The sequence below is a fragment of the Panulirus ornatus genome, chromosome 32 (genome assembly GCF_036320965.1).
Source record: "Panulirus ornatus isolate Po-2019 chromosome 32, ASM3632096v1, whole genome shotgun sequence".
Lineage (NCBI taxonomy): Eukaryota > Metazoa > Arthropoda > Malacostraca > Decapoda > Palinuridae > Panulirus > Panulirus ornatus.
In genome coordinates, this window is record NC_092255.1 from 5,627,674 (window position 1) to 5,646,614 (window position 18,941).

Consider the following 18,941-nt stretch of genomic DNA (forward strand, 5'->3'; position numbering starts at 1 on the left):
GATATGTGTCGGAGGTGGAGGGAACGAGAAGTGGGAGACCAAATTGGAGGTGGAAAGATGGAGTGAAAAAGATTTTGTGTGATTGGGGCCTGAACATGCAGGAGGGTGAAAGGAGGGCAAGGAATAGAGTGAATTGGATCGATGTGGGATACCGGGGTTGACGTGCTGTCAGTGGATTGAATCAGGGCATGTGAAGCATCTGGGGTAAACCATGGAAAGCTGTGTAGGAATGTATATTTGCGTGTGTGGACGTATGTATATACATGTGTATGGGGGTGGGTTGGGCCATTTCTTTCGTCTGTTTCCTTGCGCTACCTCGCAAACGTGGGAGACAGAAAAAAAAAAAAATTATATATATATGAAGAATGTGTGCAAGAAATACTCAGAAAAACGGATTGATTTGTATGTGGCATTCATGGGTCTGGAGAAGGCATATGATAGGGTTGATAGAGATGCTTTATGGAAGGTCTTAAGAGTATATGGTGTGGGAGGTAAGTTGCTAGAAGCAGTAAGAGTTTTTACCAAGGATGTAAGGCATGTATATGAATAGGAAGAGAGGAGAGTGATTGTTTCCCAGTGAATGTTGGGTTGAAGCAGGGGTGTGTGATGGTTGTTTAATTCGTATACACCCCCATGGTTGTTTACTTTGTTTATGGATTGGGTGGTTACGGAGGTAAACACAAGAGTTTTGGTGATTGGGGCAAGTGCTCAGTCTGTTGGCGATGCGAGGGCCTGGGAAGTAGGTCAGTTGTTTTGTCAAGAGGTGGAAGGAACACGGAGAAGCGGGAGACCAAATTGGAGTTGGAAGGATGGAGTGAAAAAGAATTTGAGCAATCAGGGACTGAACATACAGTAGGGTGAAAGGCGTGTAAAGAACAGAGTGAATTGGAACGATGTTGTATACCGGGGTCAACATGCTGTCAATGGACTGAACCAGGGTATGTGAAGCATCTGGGGTAAACCATGGAGAGATCTGTGAGGCCTGGATGTGGATAGGGAGCTGTGGTTTCTTTGCATTACACATGACAGCTAGTAACACTGTTTGAACGAATGTAGCCATTTTTGTCCGTTTTCCTGGTGCTACCTTGCTGAAGCAAGGGGTAATGATGCTGTTCCCTGTGGGGTAGGGTAGTGCCAGGAATGGATGAAGGCAAGCAAGTATGAATATGTACATGTGTATATATGTATGTCTGTGTATGTGTATATATATGTGCATAAGTTGATATGTATATGTATGCATATGGGCATTTAGGTATATATATGTGTATATGAGTGGATAGGCCATTCTTCATCTGTTTCCGGGTGCTACTTCACTGATGTGGGAAATGGTGAACAAGTACAAATATAAATAAATATACAAATACATATATTCGGCTCCTATCCGTTGACTATATTCACCAATGAGCAAAGATATGTTACTGTAATAATCTTTTTATCAATACCTATAACCCTCACTGCAATAATGTCTATGTCTCATAGGTAAAAAAAATAATGTCATCAGGAGCGCATCCCCATATATGCAATTATATAATAACTCTGCAGGGTATTATTATGTAACAAAGCTGTAAAGAGCTCTTAAAACAATCCATGTTGGCCTAGCAACCATAAACACACAATGCCTACAAAATAAAGCAAAGATCTGCCCATTACAATCCCACCTCAATGTGCTTGGAACTCAACTCTCTCCATAACTAACCACCAACTCCCAAGTAGCAATAAAAAGTTTTTGGCTGCCTCACACTTCAACAACTTCTACTCACTGATTCCCACCCCTCCAACAAACATTACAATGAAAACACACATATGCTCTGAAATGACCCAACAAGCACAAAAACTCCCCCTTCCAACTCAGTCTCAAACTCCACCCCACCAGGCATACACCCATAAAAAACCACACTTTCCCCTATAAGCTCAGGACATCACTCAAAACACTCTTTCAACATAGCCCAAGACCATTCCTGTCCACTCTGCAAGTACCACAATGAAGACACTGAACACTTATTACTTAATTGTTCTGAACTCTCCCTACATGAACTGCAAACATTACTACACTACATGACCTGTGGTGGACATGGCCAGCTTCCTGAAATCATCATGAAATCATCAGCGGGGACAGAGAAGAAAAAATTCTACCCACAGATTTCTTCTATTTTGTAGAGGGTGACGAAGTGCTGGGAGCAGGGCCTGGAAATGTATATTCTATCTTTGGGGAATGGGGAGAAAGAATACTTCCCACGTATTACCTATGTTATCCCACGTATTCCCCTCATTTTTTTTTTTTTTTACTTTTCCAAAAGAAGGAACCGAGAAGGGAACCATGTGAGGATATTCCCTAAAAGGCTCAGTCCTATGTTCTTAATGCTACCTCACTAATGCAGGAAATGGTGAATATGTATGAGAAAATCTTTCTACATCTCTGATGCCTGTTCCCTCCACGAATTCCCTAAAGGAGGTGAACATGGCAAAAACGTATCTGTAAACAGTGAACTCCAATGCCACTTCTTACACCCAAGTGCCCCATCCTTAACAGGCAATTGGCTGAGGGCAACTCCAGCAGTGTTTCCAGAGGCTCCTACCTGATGTTCCTTCCAATTATTTCTACCTAATGTCAACCTAATACTTTTAACATAATGCTCCTGCCATTTCTCCTACCAAATGCTCTAGCCTACTACTTCTATCTAAATGTTCCTAGCTACTACTTCTATCTACTGCTCCTAACATTCTGCAAAAGGCAGGGCTAACGCATAATGCTCACCACAGGAAAATCTAAAGTTACAACGAATGAGCTGTGAGTCTCAAGTGTTGTCAAATGATATATGTGATGAGGAGAGACTGCATGTTTGAGGACAGAATAACAGTAGGTCACATGCGGGTGAGGCAGAAAGAAAAGACAGCTACCTACTGACCAGGAAAAAAGCCTATTCTAGTTGAAATCAACAATGGGAAGCAGTTAAAGTATGCATCTGAATACAGATAAAAACCATCTAGCTTCAGGGACAATGTGATTGTCTGTCATGAGTTACTGTTCAGCTTAGGTGATGACAGGACCACCAATGTTTGACCGACAATATTCCTCCAATACTGATATTTTCCAAAAGAATGAACAGAGAAAAGAGCCACGCAAGGATTTTTCCCATAAGGCTTATTTATCTGTTCTCGACAACACCTTGCTAAGGCAGAAAATGGTGTAGAGATGTGAAACAAATATATCATGAAATAAGTTAACATCCTTATCAATATCACTACTGAGCCTCTAACCATCATCCTCTAAGATGAGAGAACATTAATTACACATTCTATATCAGAACCAGCTTTTTGACTAATCAAATACAGTACCTATTCACCTTTCATTACACTGTAGATCTCTGGGCCAGCCCCCTTAGCCAAGTTATCCAATTTAACATGACTTTTAAAAGAGTTTACGAGTTAACATAATGGTTATACAATAATGAAATACATGCATAATAGGACCACATTCATAGAACATTTTAACACTTCCACCAGGAAGCCAAGAACCACCAAATGACTCCCTAGACAGGAAGCAGGAATGTTACCAACCTGACTATACAGACTTTAATAATGGGACCAATTATTTGAGTAACTAACCTTCCATTAATCATTTACTAGTGAACAGGGGATCTCTATGGATTAGCCTTCCAAACCCAGTATCCAAGTACTGTAATAACTTTTCACAAATTACATAAACAAACATGGAAGTTATACAAACATGATATAACTGTAATGGGAAGTCTGAGGAGGGATAACTGGACTTGTTTAGGGAGGGGGGAAAAAGAAGGAGGGTGTTTACCAAAGGAGGAGAGGAGGAGGAGGTATAGAATGGAGGAAAAATGGAAAGATGTCAAGGGAGGAAGGAAGTTTAGGAAGGAAAAAAAAAAAAAAGCATGAGAAGGGGTAAGTTTATGAAGGTGGGAGTAAGTTTGGGAATGAAGGACAGAGAGAGGGAGGAAGTTTAGGGAGAAAGAAAAGGATAAGATAGACAGAAAAAGGTACAAAGGAAGCACGTTTAAGAGAGAGAGGGAGGAAGTCTAGGAATGAGGGAGGGAGGGAAAGTTTAGGAAGGAGGGAGAGGGGGAGGAAGTTTAGGAAGCAGGGGAAAGAAGAGGAGGGTTAAAGAGACACCTGTACTGTCCTGCCAGGCATAAAGGCAAATCCTTCAATGGAATTTTTTCAAGGGAAACATAAGAATAACTTTAGTTATCTTTGGTATGTCATACTAACATAGCACCTCCTAACGACACGGCATTAAGTTGTCTAAAGAACTGGTCATAATACTATGATATAATACAGACTGAAGAATCACACAATTCCTGCTCTATGAAAAACTCATTTGCAATTTTTTAAATATTTGGTTCACTAAATGAATGAGGTAGTACAACAGATGAACATCCACAGTTGTTTTGTGGACACCTTCAATCTTTATGTTACACATTAGCACTTTCACATCTTGAGGACCTGTTCAGTACTCCCAACAGTTGCCTTCTTTGAAGACTATTTTACTGTTGTTAGTTTAGCCCGACAGATTTTCTGAGGTTTAGGGACGAGTTCAACTGTCCAACATGGCTCCAGTCATGAAGAGAAGAGTGGCTTCTCTTGCTAGTTGAGTGAAACATGAATATACCCCTGAGGAAAACCCTGAGGGCCATCCTATACCTGGCGCTGCTCATGACATATATAATGGTGTTGGCCACGTACTGCAGCCAGTAGAGGCAGTACAGTAAGATGCCCAGCTCCTTCCACTGACCATCTTGCCCAATAATGTTGTACAGCGCTACTGGAAGGATGCACACCAAGTACAGGATGACTAAACCCAGCAAGCTACGGGATGCCACCTTGTAACGCCGAAGGAGGCGTGCTGCTTGACCACCGCTCCTGCAACAAAAGGCATGGTCAATCTGAAGTTCATGAAATGCAAGACAGCCATATCTTCACCAAAAAAGGATAACCCAACAACCACACCAGTACAACAGATGTGTTCTAATACCCATGCTAGTACCAACAGAGTTCCACAACCCACATCAGCACCAGTGGGGTGTCCCACCACCCACAGCAACACTACAGAAGTGTCCTACAGCCAACAATAGCACCAGGAGAGTGTTCCATTAGCTACACTGCCACTACTGGGGTTTTGTACCTCTCATTCTAGAGCCATGAGGTTGTTTCACCTTACACACCAGAAACAGATGGATATACTACCACCTAAACAAGTACTAGTATCAAGTACCAAAGATCCTCAACAATCTAAGGATTCAAATAATCTTATTTTCTAGGCTTCCATAATGAAATGTTTCTTAATGGCATTTTATCTATAAATCCAAGTAGTTGCTATCTTTAGCTGTATTCCCGATCAAGTACATACGGTTGCACAGAAAATTCAGAGAGGGGTCTCAAAATGTAATGAAATTACAATGTATAAAAAAAAGACAAAAGTGGCAGTTTTTTTTTCCTCAGTAAAATCTTTACTAGCAAAAGAGTGAACGACCATAACCGATTCCATTTCACATAATTCATATAAATGCATACATGAAATAACAACCCACTCCCCCCGCATGTGCGCGAGGTAGTGCTAGGAAAAGACAACAAAGGCCACATTTGTTCACACTCAGTTTCTAGCTGTCATGTAATAATGCACTGAAACCACATCTCCATTTCCACATCCAGGCCCCACAAAACTTTCCACGGTTTACCCCAGATGCTTCACATGCCCTGGTTCAATCCATTGACAGCACATCGATCCCGGTATACCACATCGTTCCAATTCACTCTATTCCTTGCACGCCTTTCACCCTCCTGCATGTTCAGGCCCCAATCACTCAAAATCTTTTTCACTCAATCTTTCCACCTCCAATTTGGTCTCCCACTTCTCCTCATTCCCTCCACCTCTGACACATATATCCTCTTGGTCAATCTTTCCTCACTCATTCTCTCCATGTGACCAAACCATTTCAAAAACACCCTCTTCTCTCTCAACCACATTCTTTTTGTTACCACACATCTCTCTTACCCTATTATTACTTACTCGATCAAACCCACTCACACCACATATGGTCCTCAAACATCTCATTTCCAGCAAATCCACCCTCCTCTGCACAACTCTATAGTCCACACCTCGCAACCATATAACACTGTTGGAACCACTATTCCTTCAAACATACCCATTTTTGCTTTCCGAGATAATGTTCTCGACTTCCACACATTCTTCAACGCTCCCAGAACTTTCGCCCCCTCCCCCGCCCTATGATTCACTTCCGCTTTCATGGTTCCATCTGCTGCCAAATCCACTCCTAGATATCTAAAACACTTTACTTCCTCCAGTTTTTCTCCATTCAAACTTACCTCCCAATTGACTTGTTCCTCAACCCTACTGTACCTAATAACCTTGCTCTTATTCACATTTACTCTCAGCTTTCTTCTTTCACACACTTTACCAAACTCAGTCACCAGCTTCTGCAGTTTCTCATATGAATCAGCCACCAGCGCTGTATCATCAGCAAACAACAACTGACTCACTTACCAAGCTCTCTCATCCACACGAGACTGCATACTTGCCCCTCTTTCCAAAACTCTTGCATTCACATCCCTAACAACCCCATCCATAAACAAATTAAACAACCATGGAGACATCACACACCCCTGCCGCAAACCTACATTCACTGAGAACCAATCACTTTCCTCTCTTCATACACGTACACATGCCTTACATCCTCGATAAAACTTTTCACTGCTTCTAACAACTTGCCTCCCCCACCATATTTTCTTAATACCTTCCACATACAGCATCTCTATCAACTTTATCATATGCCTTCTCCAGATCCATAAATGCTACATACAAATCCATTTGCTTTTCTAAGTACTTCTCACATACATTCTTCAAAGCAAACACCTGATCCACATATCCTCTAACACTTCTGAAACCACACTGCTCTTCCCCAATCTGATGCTCTCTACATGCCTTCACCCTCTCAATCAATACCCTCCCATATAATTTCCCAGGAATACTCAATAAACTTATACCTCTGTAATTTGAGCACTCACTTTTATCCCCTTTGCCTTTGTTCAATGGCACTATGCAAGCATTCTGCCAATCCTCAGGCACCTCACCATGAGTCACACATACATTAAATAACCTTACCAATCAGTCAACAATACTGTCACCCCCCTTTTTTATTTATATTTATTTATTATACTCTGTCGCTGTCTCCTGCGTTAGCGAGGTAGCACAAGGAAACAGACGAAAGAATGGCCCAACCCACCCACATACACATGTATATACATACATGTCTACACACGCACATATACATACCTATACATCTCAACGTATACATATATATACACACACAGACATATACACATGTACATAATTCATACTGTCTGCCCTTATTCATTCCCGTCGCCACCCCGCCACACATGAAATTAAAAGCCCCTCCCCGCGCATGTGGGCGAGGTAGCACTAGGAAAAGACAACAAAGGCCACATTCATTCACACTCAGTCTCTTGCTGTCATGTATAATATACTGAAACCACAGCTTCCTTTCCACATCCAGGCCCCACAAAACTTTCCATGTTTTACCTCAGACGCTTCACATGCCCTGGTTCAATCCACTGACAGCACGTCAACCCCGGTATATCATATCATTCCAATTCACTCTATTCCTTGCAAGCCTTTCACCCTCCTGCATGTTCAGGCCCCAATCACTCAAAATCTTTTTCACTCCATCTTTCCACCTCCAGTTTGGTCTCCCACTTCTCCTCGTTCCCTCCACCTCTGACACATATATCCCCTTCGTCAATCTTTCCTCACTCATTCTTTCCATGTGACCAAACCATTTCAAAACACCCTCTTCTGCTCTCTCAACCACACTCTTTTTATTACCACACATCTCTCTTACCCTTTCATTACTTACTCAATCAAACCACCTCACACCACATATTGTCCTCAAACATCTCATTTCCAGCACATCCACCCTCCTCCACACAACTCCACACACCTCACTACCATATAACATTGTTGGAACCACTATTCCTTCAAACATACCCATTTTTGCTTTCCAAGATAACATTCTTGACTTCCACCCATTTTTCAACGTTCCCAGAACTTTCGCCCTCTCCCCCACCATATGATTCATTTACACTTCCATGGTTCCATCCGCTGCCAAATCCACTCCCACATATCTAAAACACTTCACTTCCTCTAGTTTTTCTCCATTCAAACTTACCTCCCAGTTGACTTGTCCCTCAACCCTACTCTACCTAATAACCTTGCTCTTATTCACATTTACTCTCAGCTTTCTTCTTTCACACACTTTACAAACTCTGTCACCAGCTTCTGCAGTTTCTAACCCGAATCAGCCACCAGCGCTGTACCATCAGCAAACAACAACTGACTCACTTCCCAAGCTCTCGCATCCACAAGAGACTGCATACTTGCCCCTCTTTCAAAAACTCTTGCATTCTCCTACCTAACAACCCCATCCATAAACAAATTAAACAACCATGGAGAAATCACGCACCCCCGCCGCAAACCAACATTCACTGAGAACCAATCACTTTCCTCTTCCTACACGTATACATGCCTTACATCCTCGATAAAAACTTTTCACTGCTTCTAACAATGTATCTCCCACACCATATATTCTTAATACCTTCCACAGAGCAACTCTATCAACTCTATCATATGCCTTCTCCAGATCCATAAATTCTACATACAAATCCATTTGTTTTTCTAAGTATTTCTCACATACAGTCTTCAAAGCAAACACCTGATCCACACATCCTCTACCACTTCTGAAACCACACTGCTCTTCCCCAATCTGATGCTCTGTACATGTCTTCACCCTCTCAATCAGTTCCCTCCCATATAATTGATATATACTCTATCCTAGTTAAGAATTCCTGATTCCTGCTCTGACCTAGCCCTGGTGATTACTTTTATAATAACTTTTGCAATAAGTACATATTCATAAAGCAAATGAAGAAACTCAGTGATACGCATAGTACCTAAGTACTTGAAATTCTTTACAAAACCTAAACCATAGTAAAACCCTGAAAAAAAAAACAGGTTTTCAAAAAGGGAATTTTTTTCAAACATCAAGTGTCCTGCTGTCCATAAAATGTACATTAGCTACCTATGGTAATGTAGTTAAATGAATAAAATTACAAGTAAAGAACATGGGGAAAAAACAGTTAAAGTATATAAAAGGACACATTAACATGCAAGAGAAAAATTAGATGACTATCAAGCAAATTCATAATGTGATCAATTTAGTCATTAGGACATATGCTAAGATATACAATTTTGAAAATCATATCAACAGATCAAAAAATTAAAACCATGAAAAAAGACAAAACCACCAGATATATGACACATAGTATACATCAAGAAACTCATTAAATGGATTGAGGGACAGACACTGACAATACACTTCACCTAACAGATAGACACTGACAATACAGAAGACTAACACAGTTCATTTAACTGGCAAAACTGCCACTCTCAGTATACTAACAAATCCCTAAACATGATTACACCAAGGTCTCACCTAGTGTCCTGGCTGTCCATATACTTGGCAAGGAGGGCCCTTGAATGTCGCACCTGCCGAAGAATGGCTACATAGCTGATGAGGATGACGGCAAGGGGCAGGAGACACTCAATCAACACCACCAACCAACGCACCTGCTCTGACACCATTATGTCACATTTATATGTCGACCTGTTAAACCCATACTGACCCTGGAGGGTGGTGGAAAAAAAAAGTGGATAAAGGGGATAATGAGAGATATTAGAGAGAAGGAATCAATGTGATAGGTATCGAGGAAGCAGTAATGTAATTAAGATGTAGTGTTAGCTGGATGAAGACTGCGAGAGGAAAATGAGGGGGTGCTAGTATTGAGATTAATTTCTGAATATTTGCTTAAGCCAGAGGTAAGGAGACCGGATGGGACAGAAGGTGCTCCATCACAAGAGTGAAGAGCTCCCTCAGCCATGTCTGTGGCATAGGTCATCCCAGGAAAGGTAGAGGTGAGGAGAGATTTTCTTCTCTGTGTCACCTCTCCAGCTTAACACTGATCTAGTGATGATACATTATGCAGCCAGGGTACAAAAACCAGAGCTTGGTAAATCATTCATCTTCTTGATGGGGGAATTTACTTACTGGTGATTTGATGTGATAGTTTACTTCCATGACTTGCTATATGATACAGAAGCTGCATCTTTAGGAAGGACTAAAGAGGAACTCCTTTGACAGAGAGCAAATGAGAAAATAATCTTCATGAAAGGAACACAGGAGACACATTAGAAAAGTCTACTCAAAAAGGGTTGGGATCACCAGGGACACACCATAGGGCTCATTCATGGAACCACTTCTCATCTCTGTTTATGTAAATGATTTACCAGAAGGTATAGACTTATACATGGAAAAATTTGCATTTGAAGCCTATATCATGAGAGAGAGAATGGTGAGGATTACATCAACTTACAAAGGGACCTAAACTCTATCCAAAGTTAGTCCGATACATGCCAGATGAAATTCATCTTGAGTGCATACAAAGGATGGGACACAGTGACAGGGCACCTTGACAGGAATATATTCTAACCAGAAATAAGTTAAAGGAATCTATTTGTGAGATATATGGACTTAACACTATAACTAACTTGTCACCAGGACTCCATCTCATGAGACTTAAAGAAGCAAAACTCTGCTGCTAAATATCTGCACTGCAGTTAAGTAAATGCATTAGGAAAAATTCAGTGACCTACTCCCAATGTATACTACACCAAAATTACAACATCCACCACACGTTTAAATCACTCCATGTAAATAACTACAAAGAAATAAATGAGAAGGTCCAGGGTAGGACAACAATGAATGGTGCCTAAATTTAGAGAGCTGAGCTGCTGTGAGAGACTAGAAACCACAAATGCGCCACTATGGAAGAAAAAAAGAGTAACAGGTGACCTGATCACAATCATCAAGATTCTAATCCAGCTTGATGATGCCAAGCATGCTCACTTTTTGGTAAATGGCAAAGACAGAGCAACCAGAGACCATAACAAAAAGCGAAGCAATAAACTTCAAAAGATGCGAAGTACATTTTCAGTAGCAGATGAAAAAAATATATGATAAAATGAACCTATGAATCCTGAAGGTATGAAATAAAAATATTCTATGATAAGGAAAGTTCAAAAGATGGGGTCCATACAAGTGCAGAGCTCCCTCCCCATACAGTAAAAATAGGTAAAAACAGTTTTTGTCTAATAAGGATGTGGTGATGGAAGAAACACTCACGGTAGCAAGGATGGGCAGCTGGAGACACACGCCTACTACCCACACTCCAGAGCAGTAGAGTTTTGTAAGCCTGACAGAGAACAAGCCACTAGATTTATGCCCACGCTTGATGTGGTAAAACCTGTTGCAGAAAAAAATAATAATTAATTTTCAATTATGCCATCTGCTAACACTTACCGGATCAGTTATTTTGGGGAAACTGTTAATAACACGATTCAGTCATCCTGGAAAATATAGATAACCAGATTTGGTTTTCAATTACTAGGTCTGTCTGGATTTACATATAAGCAGAAATGTTTGCCTAAATGTTTTAGTGATTAAATGTGAGGAGGGCTGTCTATAAGAACCTGCAGACCAGAGCAAAACTCCCTCCTCTTGGCCTGTCCCAGCACTCCTCAATTATGGTAACATAAATTCCTGTCAAGTACAGCAGTGCAGTAACTTACTAAACCCAGACACTCAGAATGCCTGATCTTCCACAAGCATTATGTCTTGAAGGCCTGCTTGTGTCAACTTTACACGGAAATAAAAAAGAACTATTTCCGGTTTACTGATATGCTGTACTTGTACATCCTCGCTCCTCCTCCATACATATACTGACTCAACAAACACGAAACAACCACTCTTCCATCAGTCTTAAACTCCATCCCACCAAACAGAACCCAACTGAACTAATATCCCAGGTGTGTATGAGTTACACTTTCTCATCTAAATTTTGGATACCACCTATCACTCCAATATTACAAATACCATCTCAACATATACTAATGCTCATGATGCACCGCACTGCAGACATAGAACATTTGCTCTTAAATTGCCTTAAATTCACCTCACAAAGACACACCAACATATGCATCCACCTAAAAGAGCTCAGTACACTCACATACGAAGACCTGTTATTGTAATGGCACCCTAAGAATACACACCCAACTTGTGACAGTAATGGCACATCAGAGAACAGGCTGTCATTGACAAAGGTTGTCACTGAAGCAGGAGCGAGTCATTCAGTGAAAGTGGATGGGAAGAGATGAGTGATTATTAGTGCTTATGCACCTGGCCCTGAGAAGAAAGTGTTTTGGGAGCATCTGAGTGAGTGTGTCAGCAGTTTTGATATATGAGACCAGGTATTACTGATGGGCGATTTAAATGTGAAGGTACGTAATGTGGCAGTTCAGGGTATAACTAAGGGGTATGGAGTATTCAGTGTTACAGCTAGAAATCAATGGGGGCCTGAACATGCAGGAGGATGAAAGGTGTGCACAGAATAGAATAAATTGGAATGATGTGGTATACTTCGGTTGATGTGCTATCAATGGACTGAATCAGGGAATGTGTACTGTCCAAGTAAACTATGGAAAGGTTTATGGGGCCTGGATGTGGATAGTGAGCTATGGTTTCAGTGCATTACACAGGGCAGCTTGAGAATAGATGTGAGCAGATGTGGCCTTTCTTCATTTCATCCTGGTACTACCTCACTAACATGAGAAAAGGCAATCAAGTTAGAAAAAAGAACAGAAACGGTGAACAGTTAGTAGAGTTCAGTGCTGAAAAGGACTGGTGATTGGGAATAACCAGTTAAAAAAGAGGGATATACACAAGTGTACGTATGTGAGTAGGAGAGATGATCAGCAGGCATCATTGTACTGCATATTAACTGATAGCCATGTAAAGGAGTGACTTTTGGATGTATATAAACTGAGTGGGATGTCTGATCAGTATATTGTGGAGGTGAGGTTGAAGATTTGAAGAGGTTTTCAAAAAAGTTAAAAAATGCTGGGGGGAAGAGAGTGGTGTGAGCGAGCTTGAAAGATAGATGTGAAGAAATATCAAGAGAGACTGTGTGAATAATGGCAAAAGGTGAATTACATAAATGAAGTGATAGGAGTGGGTGAGGAATAGGAGGTATTCAAGGAAGCAGTGATAGCTGTGCAAGAGATGCATAAGGCATATGAAAGGTGGGAGGTGGGCAGATTAGAAAGAGAAGTGAGTAGTGGGATGAAGAAGTAAGGCTGCGAGTAAAAGAGAAAAGAGAGGCATTGGGGAGTACTTACAGGGATGGAGAGCAAATAATTGGGGGATGTATAAGAAAAGGTGGCAGGAGGTCATGAGGAAGGTGAATGTGTTGAAAAAGAGGGCAAATGAGAATTGGGTGAGCAAGTATCAGCAAACTTTAGGGAGAATAAGATGTTTTGGAAGGAAGTAAATACAGTGAGAAACACAAGAGAACAAATGGGATCATCAGTGGAGGGGGCAAAACAGGAAGGGACAACAGGTAGTGATGAAGTGAGAAGATGGAATACTTTGAGAGATTAAAGGCAGATGTGGGGAGTTCTATTCAGGTTAGTAAACAAAGTATGAGAGTCACTGAGAATGGTGTGGTGAAAAGCCAAGAAAAGATGAAAAAGCTTTTGCAGATGAAATGCAGTGGATGGAGTGGATGGTACTAATGTTGAATATATCAACGAAGGGGGTAACTGTGTCGTTGATTGAATGGTAAGGATTTTCTATGTATGTATGGATCATGGTGAGGTGCCTGAGGACTGGAGGAATGCATTTGTAGTGCTGCTGTACAAAGACAAGTGTTCAAACTAAAGAGGCATAAGTTTGTTGAGTATACCTGGTTAGTTGTATGAGAGGGAACTGATTGAGAGGGTGAAGGCATGTACTGGGCATTAGACTGGAAAGGAACAATGTGGTTTCAGAAGCAGTATAGGATGTGTGGATCAGGTGTCTGCTTTAAAGAATGTATGCGAGAAATACTTAGAAAAACAGATGGATTTGTATGTGGCATTTCTGGATCTGGAGAAGGCACATGATAGGGATGTTTGAGATGCCTTGTGGAAGGGTCTTAAGAATATATGTTGCATGAGGAAAGCTTCTACAAGCAGTGAAAAGTTTTTACCAAAGGTGAAGGCTTCTGTATGAGCAGGAAGAGTGGAGAGTGAATGCAGCAGTGGTGTGAGATGTCACCATGGTTGTCCAATCTACTTATGAATTAGGTGCTGAGGGAGGTAAGTGTGACAGTCTTGCAGGGAGGGGTGAGTATGTTGTCTGTGGGGATGAGAGGGCCTGAAAAGCGAGTAAATTACTGTTTGAGGATGATACAGCACTTGTGGCTGATTCGAGTGAGAAATTGCAAAAGGTGGTGACTGAGGTGGTAGAGTGTATGAATGAGGAAGTTGAGAATGAATGTGATTAAAAGCAAGTTTATCAGGTTCAGCAGGGTTGAGGGACAACTTAATTGGGGCATGACTTTAAATGGAAAAGAAAATTGGAAGAAGTGAAGTGCGCATTAGATATCTGGGAGTGGAATTGGCAGCGACTAGAACCATGAAAGAGGATGCAAGTCATTGGGTGGGGAGGGAGCAAAGGTTCTGGAAGCACTGAAGTATGTGTAGAAAGAGAGAATGTTATTTGGGAGGGCAAAAATGGTATGTTTGAAGGAATAGTAGTCCAAACAATATAAATTAGATGTGAGGCTGTGCGGAGGAAGGTGATGTGTTGGAAATTAACTGTCTGGAGAATATATTTGATGTGAGGTGGTTTGATCTAGAAAGTACTGAAAAGGTGCGAGATGTATGGTTATAAAAAAAGTGTGCTGAAATGGTCTGAACATAGAGAGAGAATGAGTGAAGAAAGGTTGACAAAGAGGGTATATGTGTCAGAAGCGGAGGGAACAAGAAGACCAAACTGGAGATGGGAGAATGAAATGAAAAAAATTTGAGCGATCAGGGCCTGAACATACAGGAGGGTGAAACACGTGCACAGAATAGAGTGAACCAGGAAGATGTGGTACACTGGGGTCGACGTGCTGTCAATGGACTGAACTAGGGCATGTGAAATATCTGGGACTAACCATTAAAGGGTAAGGTCAAGTGATGATGGTTTAATCATGTCCCCTCAAAGACAAATTTGGTCACTACAGATTACAAACTAAGAAAGAAAAATGTGAAGACATTAAAGGTCAGAAGTTGCAACAGAACACTGGCCATGGTCCCCATGGGTCACACCTGTAAGCATTAGTACCTAGCAGGACAAAAATACCACAGGTCATACTATGCTACTAAACTACACACACAGCAACGGCCAACACACCCCTGGTCACTAAACTAATACCAAGCCACCAATACCAAACACCAAAAGATGATCACAGATTATTGCAGAGCACCATGTCAAACCAAGCTGTTATACACAAGTCTTTTCAAATAACTTTGAGATACAACAGGTTAATGTAGGTCAGATCAACTCACACATCAATCAAAACTAATACCACCACAGGGCATTTACTGGTTGTATAAGGAAGATGGTATTGGTTACATCAGGAGAACATATAAAATCACTAAATGTCAATATAAAATGCTAACATGTTCTGACAAGGAGTCATCACAGATCTTTAAAAGTTACCAGTGGCTACAATAAGTAAAGGTGTGTGTGGGTGTCCTCTTGCTCACCTCTCAACAGCAACGAGGCCGAGCGTGTTAAATTCAACATTGGCGTTGATGATCCTTATGAAGGCAGCAGCTACACAGAGTACATGAGGGGGTGGCACAGATGACAATGATGTCACCATCATCAGAGGCAGAGAGACGGAACAGTATAGGAGGTCGACCATGGCCAACTGCAGTATCAGCATGGTGTCAGATGTCACACTCACCATACGCCTGCATTGCTTTGTTGATGCCTCCTTCACCAGCACTGCTACTGCCCCAAAGTTGCACACACCCCCTGTCACTGCCACCATCCCTGCTATACTCAAGCCTATCTTCATCGCCCATGGGGCTGGTGCAGATGGATGGTCATGGGGGAAGGTGTCATTCATAATATTCCAGTGTGTCATACCTCTGGAGTGGATCACGAAATGACTGTCACTGTATGATGGAGCTTGATGAGAACATGATGTGGCCCTGCTTTATCCTAACATCACCTTAGGTTCGTATATTCACATACTGTAAAAATAAAAGTCACATATATTTCTTTCACCCTTAAAACTACAAGCACAATGTATGTGGACAGAAAGGAATTCAAAATGAATAGATAAACTATGATATAGGGTATATATAAAAAGAGATGGTAAATCAAATTTGTCTCATTCTGTTCCTGGCGCTCCCTAACTGGAGGTGAGGGGGAATGCTATTTCATGTGTGGCAGGGTGGCGATGGGAATGGATAAAGGCATCAAGTATGGATATGTACATGTGTATATATATATGTATATGTCTGGGTATGTATATTTCTGTATGTGTGCGTGTGTGGGTGTTTATGTATAAGCATGTGTATGTGGGTGGGTTGGGCCATTCTTTGTCTTTTCCCTTGCGCTACCTCGCTAACGCGGGAGACAGCAGTTAAGTACAATAAATAAAAAAAAATACATTTATGATAATAATAATAACTCTATACATATTCACCACTTCCCACATTAACGGGGTAATGTTAACAACAGAGGACAGCGCCTTAGAGGAAATATCCTCACTTGGCCCCCTTCTCTGTTCCTTGGTTTGGACAATTAAAAATGGGAGGGGAAGATTTCCAGCGCCCCACTCCCTCCCCTTTTAGTCGCCTTCTATGACATGCAGGGAATACATGGGAAGTATTTTTTCAAGCCTATCCCCAGGGATAATAATATAATAATAATAATAATAATAATAATAATAATAATAATAATAATAATAATAATATTAATAATAATATAATGATAACAAAATGTATATATTTCACTCCCTTGACTAATACCTACTCCTAATAACCTTCCACAGCTAACTTGACTCCTGGCCTACACTTAGAAAATATACATGAATTTACAGTTTACACTGTGTGAAGGTCAGTCTAAAAGTCCCACATTAACTTTCTGAACTCTGTGATCTCCATCAGGAGATAATGGTGTTTACTCTGGGTGACAAGAACATAAACACCACTGAGGGGTTTTTTAAATTCCTGACACAAGATTCTTCAAGGTTCAAACTCCATATGGTCTCTAGCTCCTTATGATTCCTCGGCATGACAAAACTAGTGGCTTCCACATCCACTAGTGTCATCCACCCAAGATGTTTGATTTCAGTGTCTTTTTTTTGGGGGGTAGGGGGGAGGTTTGGGTTAGGGAGAGGTGCTATACACCCACTGCCTAACTTCCAAAAATGTATGAGTGTGGCATATTGGTAGTAGGGATGGGCTGGTGAGGGTCTAGGGAGGAGGTAGTCCTGGTGAGGGAGATATGGCATATAGGGGAGTAATGACAAGATATATTGGGGAGTGCTGTGAGCGAGATATGATAAATAATGGGGTTACTGGTGAGGGAGATATGGGATATAAGGGAGTAGTGGTGAGAGAGCTACGACATATAATGGGGCTCCTGGTGAGGGATATGGTATATAGGATAGTGCTGGTGAGGTACATATGGTATAGTCAGGTTAATGGTGAGGGAGATATGGTATATAATGGGGGTTACTGGTTATAGAGAAATATGGTATATAGCGGATACTGCTGGGGGGGGGGGGGGTTAGTATATATAGGGGTAATGGTAAGGGAGATATGGTACAATGGGGGTATTGGTGAGGGAGATACGGTATATAAGGGGTTACTTGTGTGGGAGATACAGTATACAGGGGGTTGCTGGAGACGGAAACATGGTATATTTAGGGAGTCATGGCGAGGCATGTAAGGTATATAGTCAGGTTGCTGGTGTGGGAGATATGGCATATAGTGAATACTGGTGAGGGAGATACAGTATATAGGGGGGTTACTGGTAAGGGAGATATGGTATATTTAGGGGATAATTGTGGGGGAGATACAGTATATGGAGGGGGAGAGTACTAGAGGGAGATATGGTATACTTGGGGGGTACTGGAGTGAGACGTATGGTATATAATCGGGGTACTGGTGAGGGAGATGTAGTATACAGTGGGTGCAGGTGAGATACAAAATATGGGAAAAATGGTTTACTGGTGAGGGAGATACAGTATTTGGGGGAAAGGGTTTACTGGTGAGGGATATACAGTATACAGTGGGGTAACGGTGAGGGAGATATGGTATACAGTGGGCACTGGTGAGAGATACAGTACATAGAGGGGTACTGGTGAGGGAGATATAGTATACAGAGGCGTACTGGTGAGGGAGATATGGTATACAATGAGAATTGGCGAGGAAGATACAGTATAGAGAGGGGTAATGGTGAGGGAGATACAGAATACAAAGGGGTACTGGTGAGGGAGATACAGAATACAAAGGGGTACTGGTGAGGGAGATACAGTATATAGAGGGGTACTGGTCAGGGAGATATATTATAGAGAGGGGTACTGGTGAGAAAGATACCTGACAGTATACAGGGGGGGGAGTTACTGGTGAGGGAGATACAGTATACAGGGGGGGTACTGGTGAGGGAGATACAGTATACAGGGGGAGGGTACTGGTGAGGGAGACACAATATACAGGGAAGGGAGGTACTGGTGAGGGAGATACAGTATACAGGGGGAGGGTACTGGTGAGGGAGACACAATATACAGGGAAGGGGGGTACTGGTGAGGGAGACACAGTATACAGGGGAGTGGGTACTGGTGAAGGAGATGCAATATACAGGGAAGGGGGGGTACTGGTGAGGGATATACAGTATACAGGGGGAGGGTACTGGTGAGGGAGACACAATATA

At 41.7% G+C, this 18,941-nt stretch overlaps 1 protein-coding gene across 1 annotated transcript in view; it reads right to left on the reverse strand.

The window, feature by feature from the left end:
• Positions 1 to 244: 244 nt before the first annotated feature.
• LOC139759011 (protein trapped in endoderm-1-like) overlaps positions 245 to 18,941 on the reverse strand; it is a 24,488-nt gene continuing 5,791 nt past the window's right edge. The window contains exons 2-5 of the mRNA XM_071680894.1: positions 15,755 to 16,249; positions 11,304 to 11,424; positions 9,558 to 9,748; positions 245 to 4,890 (exon numbers count right to left, since the gene is read on the reverse strand). Coding sequence (XP_071536995.1) covers positions 4,524 to 4,890; positions 9,558 to 9,748; positions 11,304 to 11,424; positions 15,755 to 16,140 — 1,065 coding nt within the window. The 5' untranslated portion in view covers positions 16,141 to 16,249 and the 3' untranslated portion in view covers positions 245 to 4,523. The remainder of the gene's footprint in view (positions 4,891 to 9,557; positions 9,749 to 11,303; positions 11,425 to 15,754; positions 16,250 to 18,941) is intronic.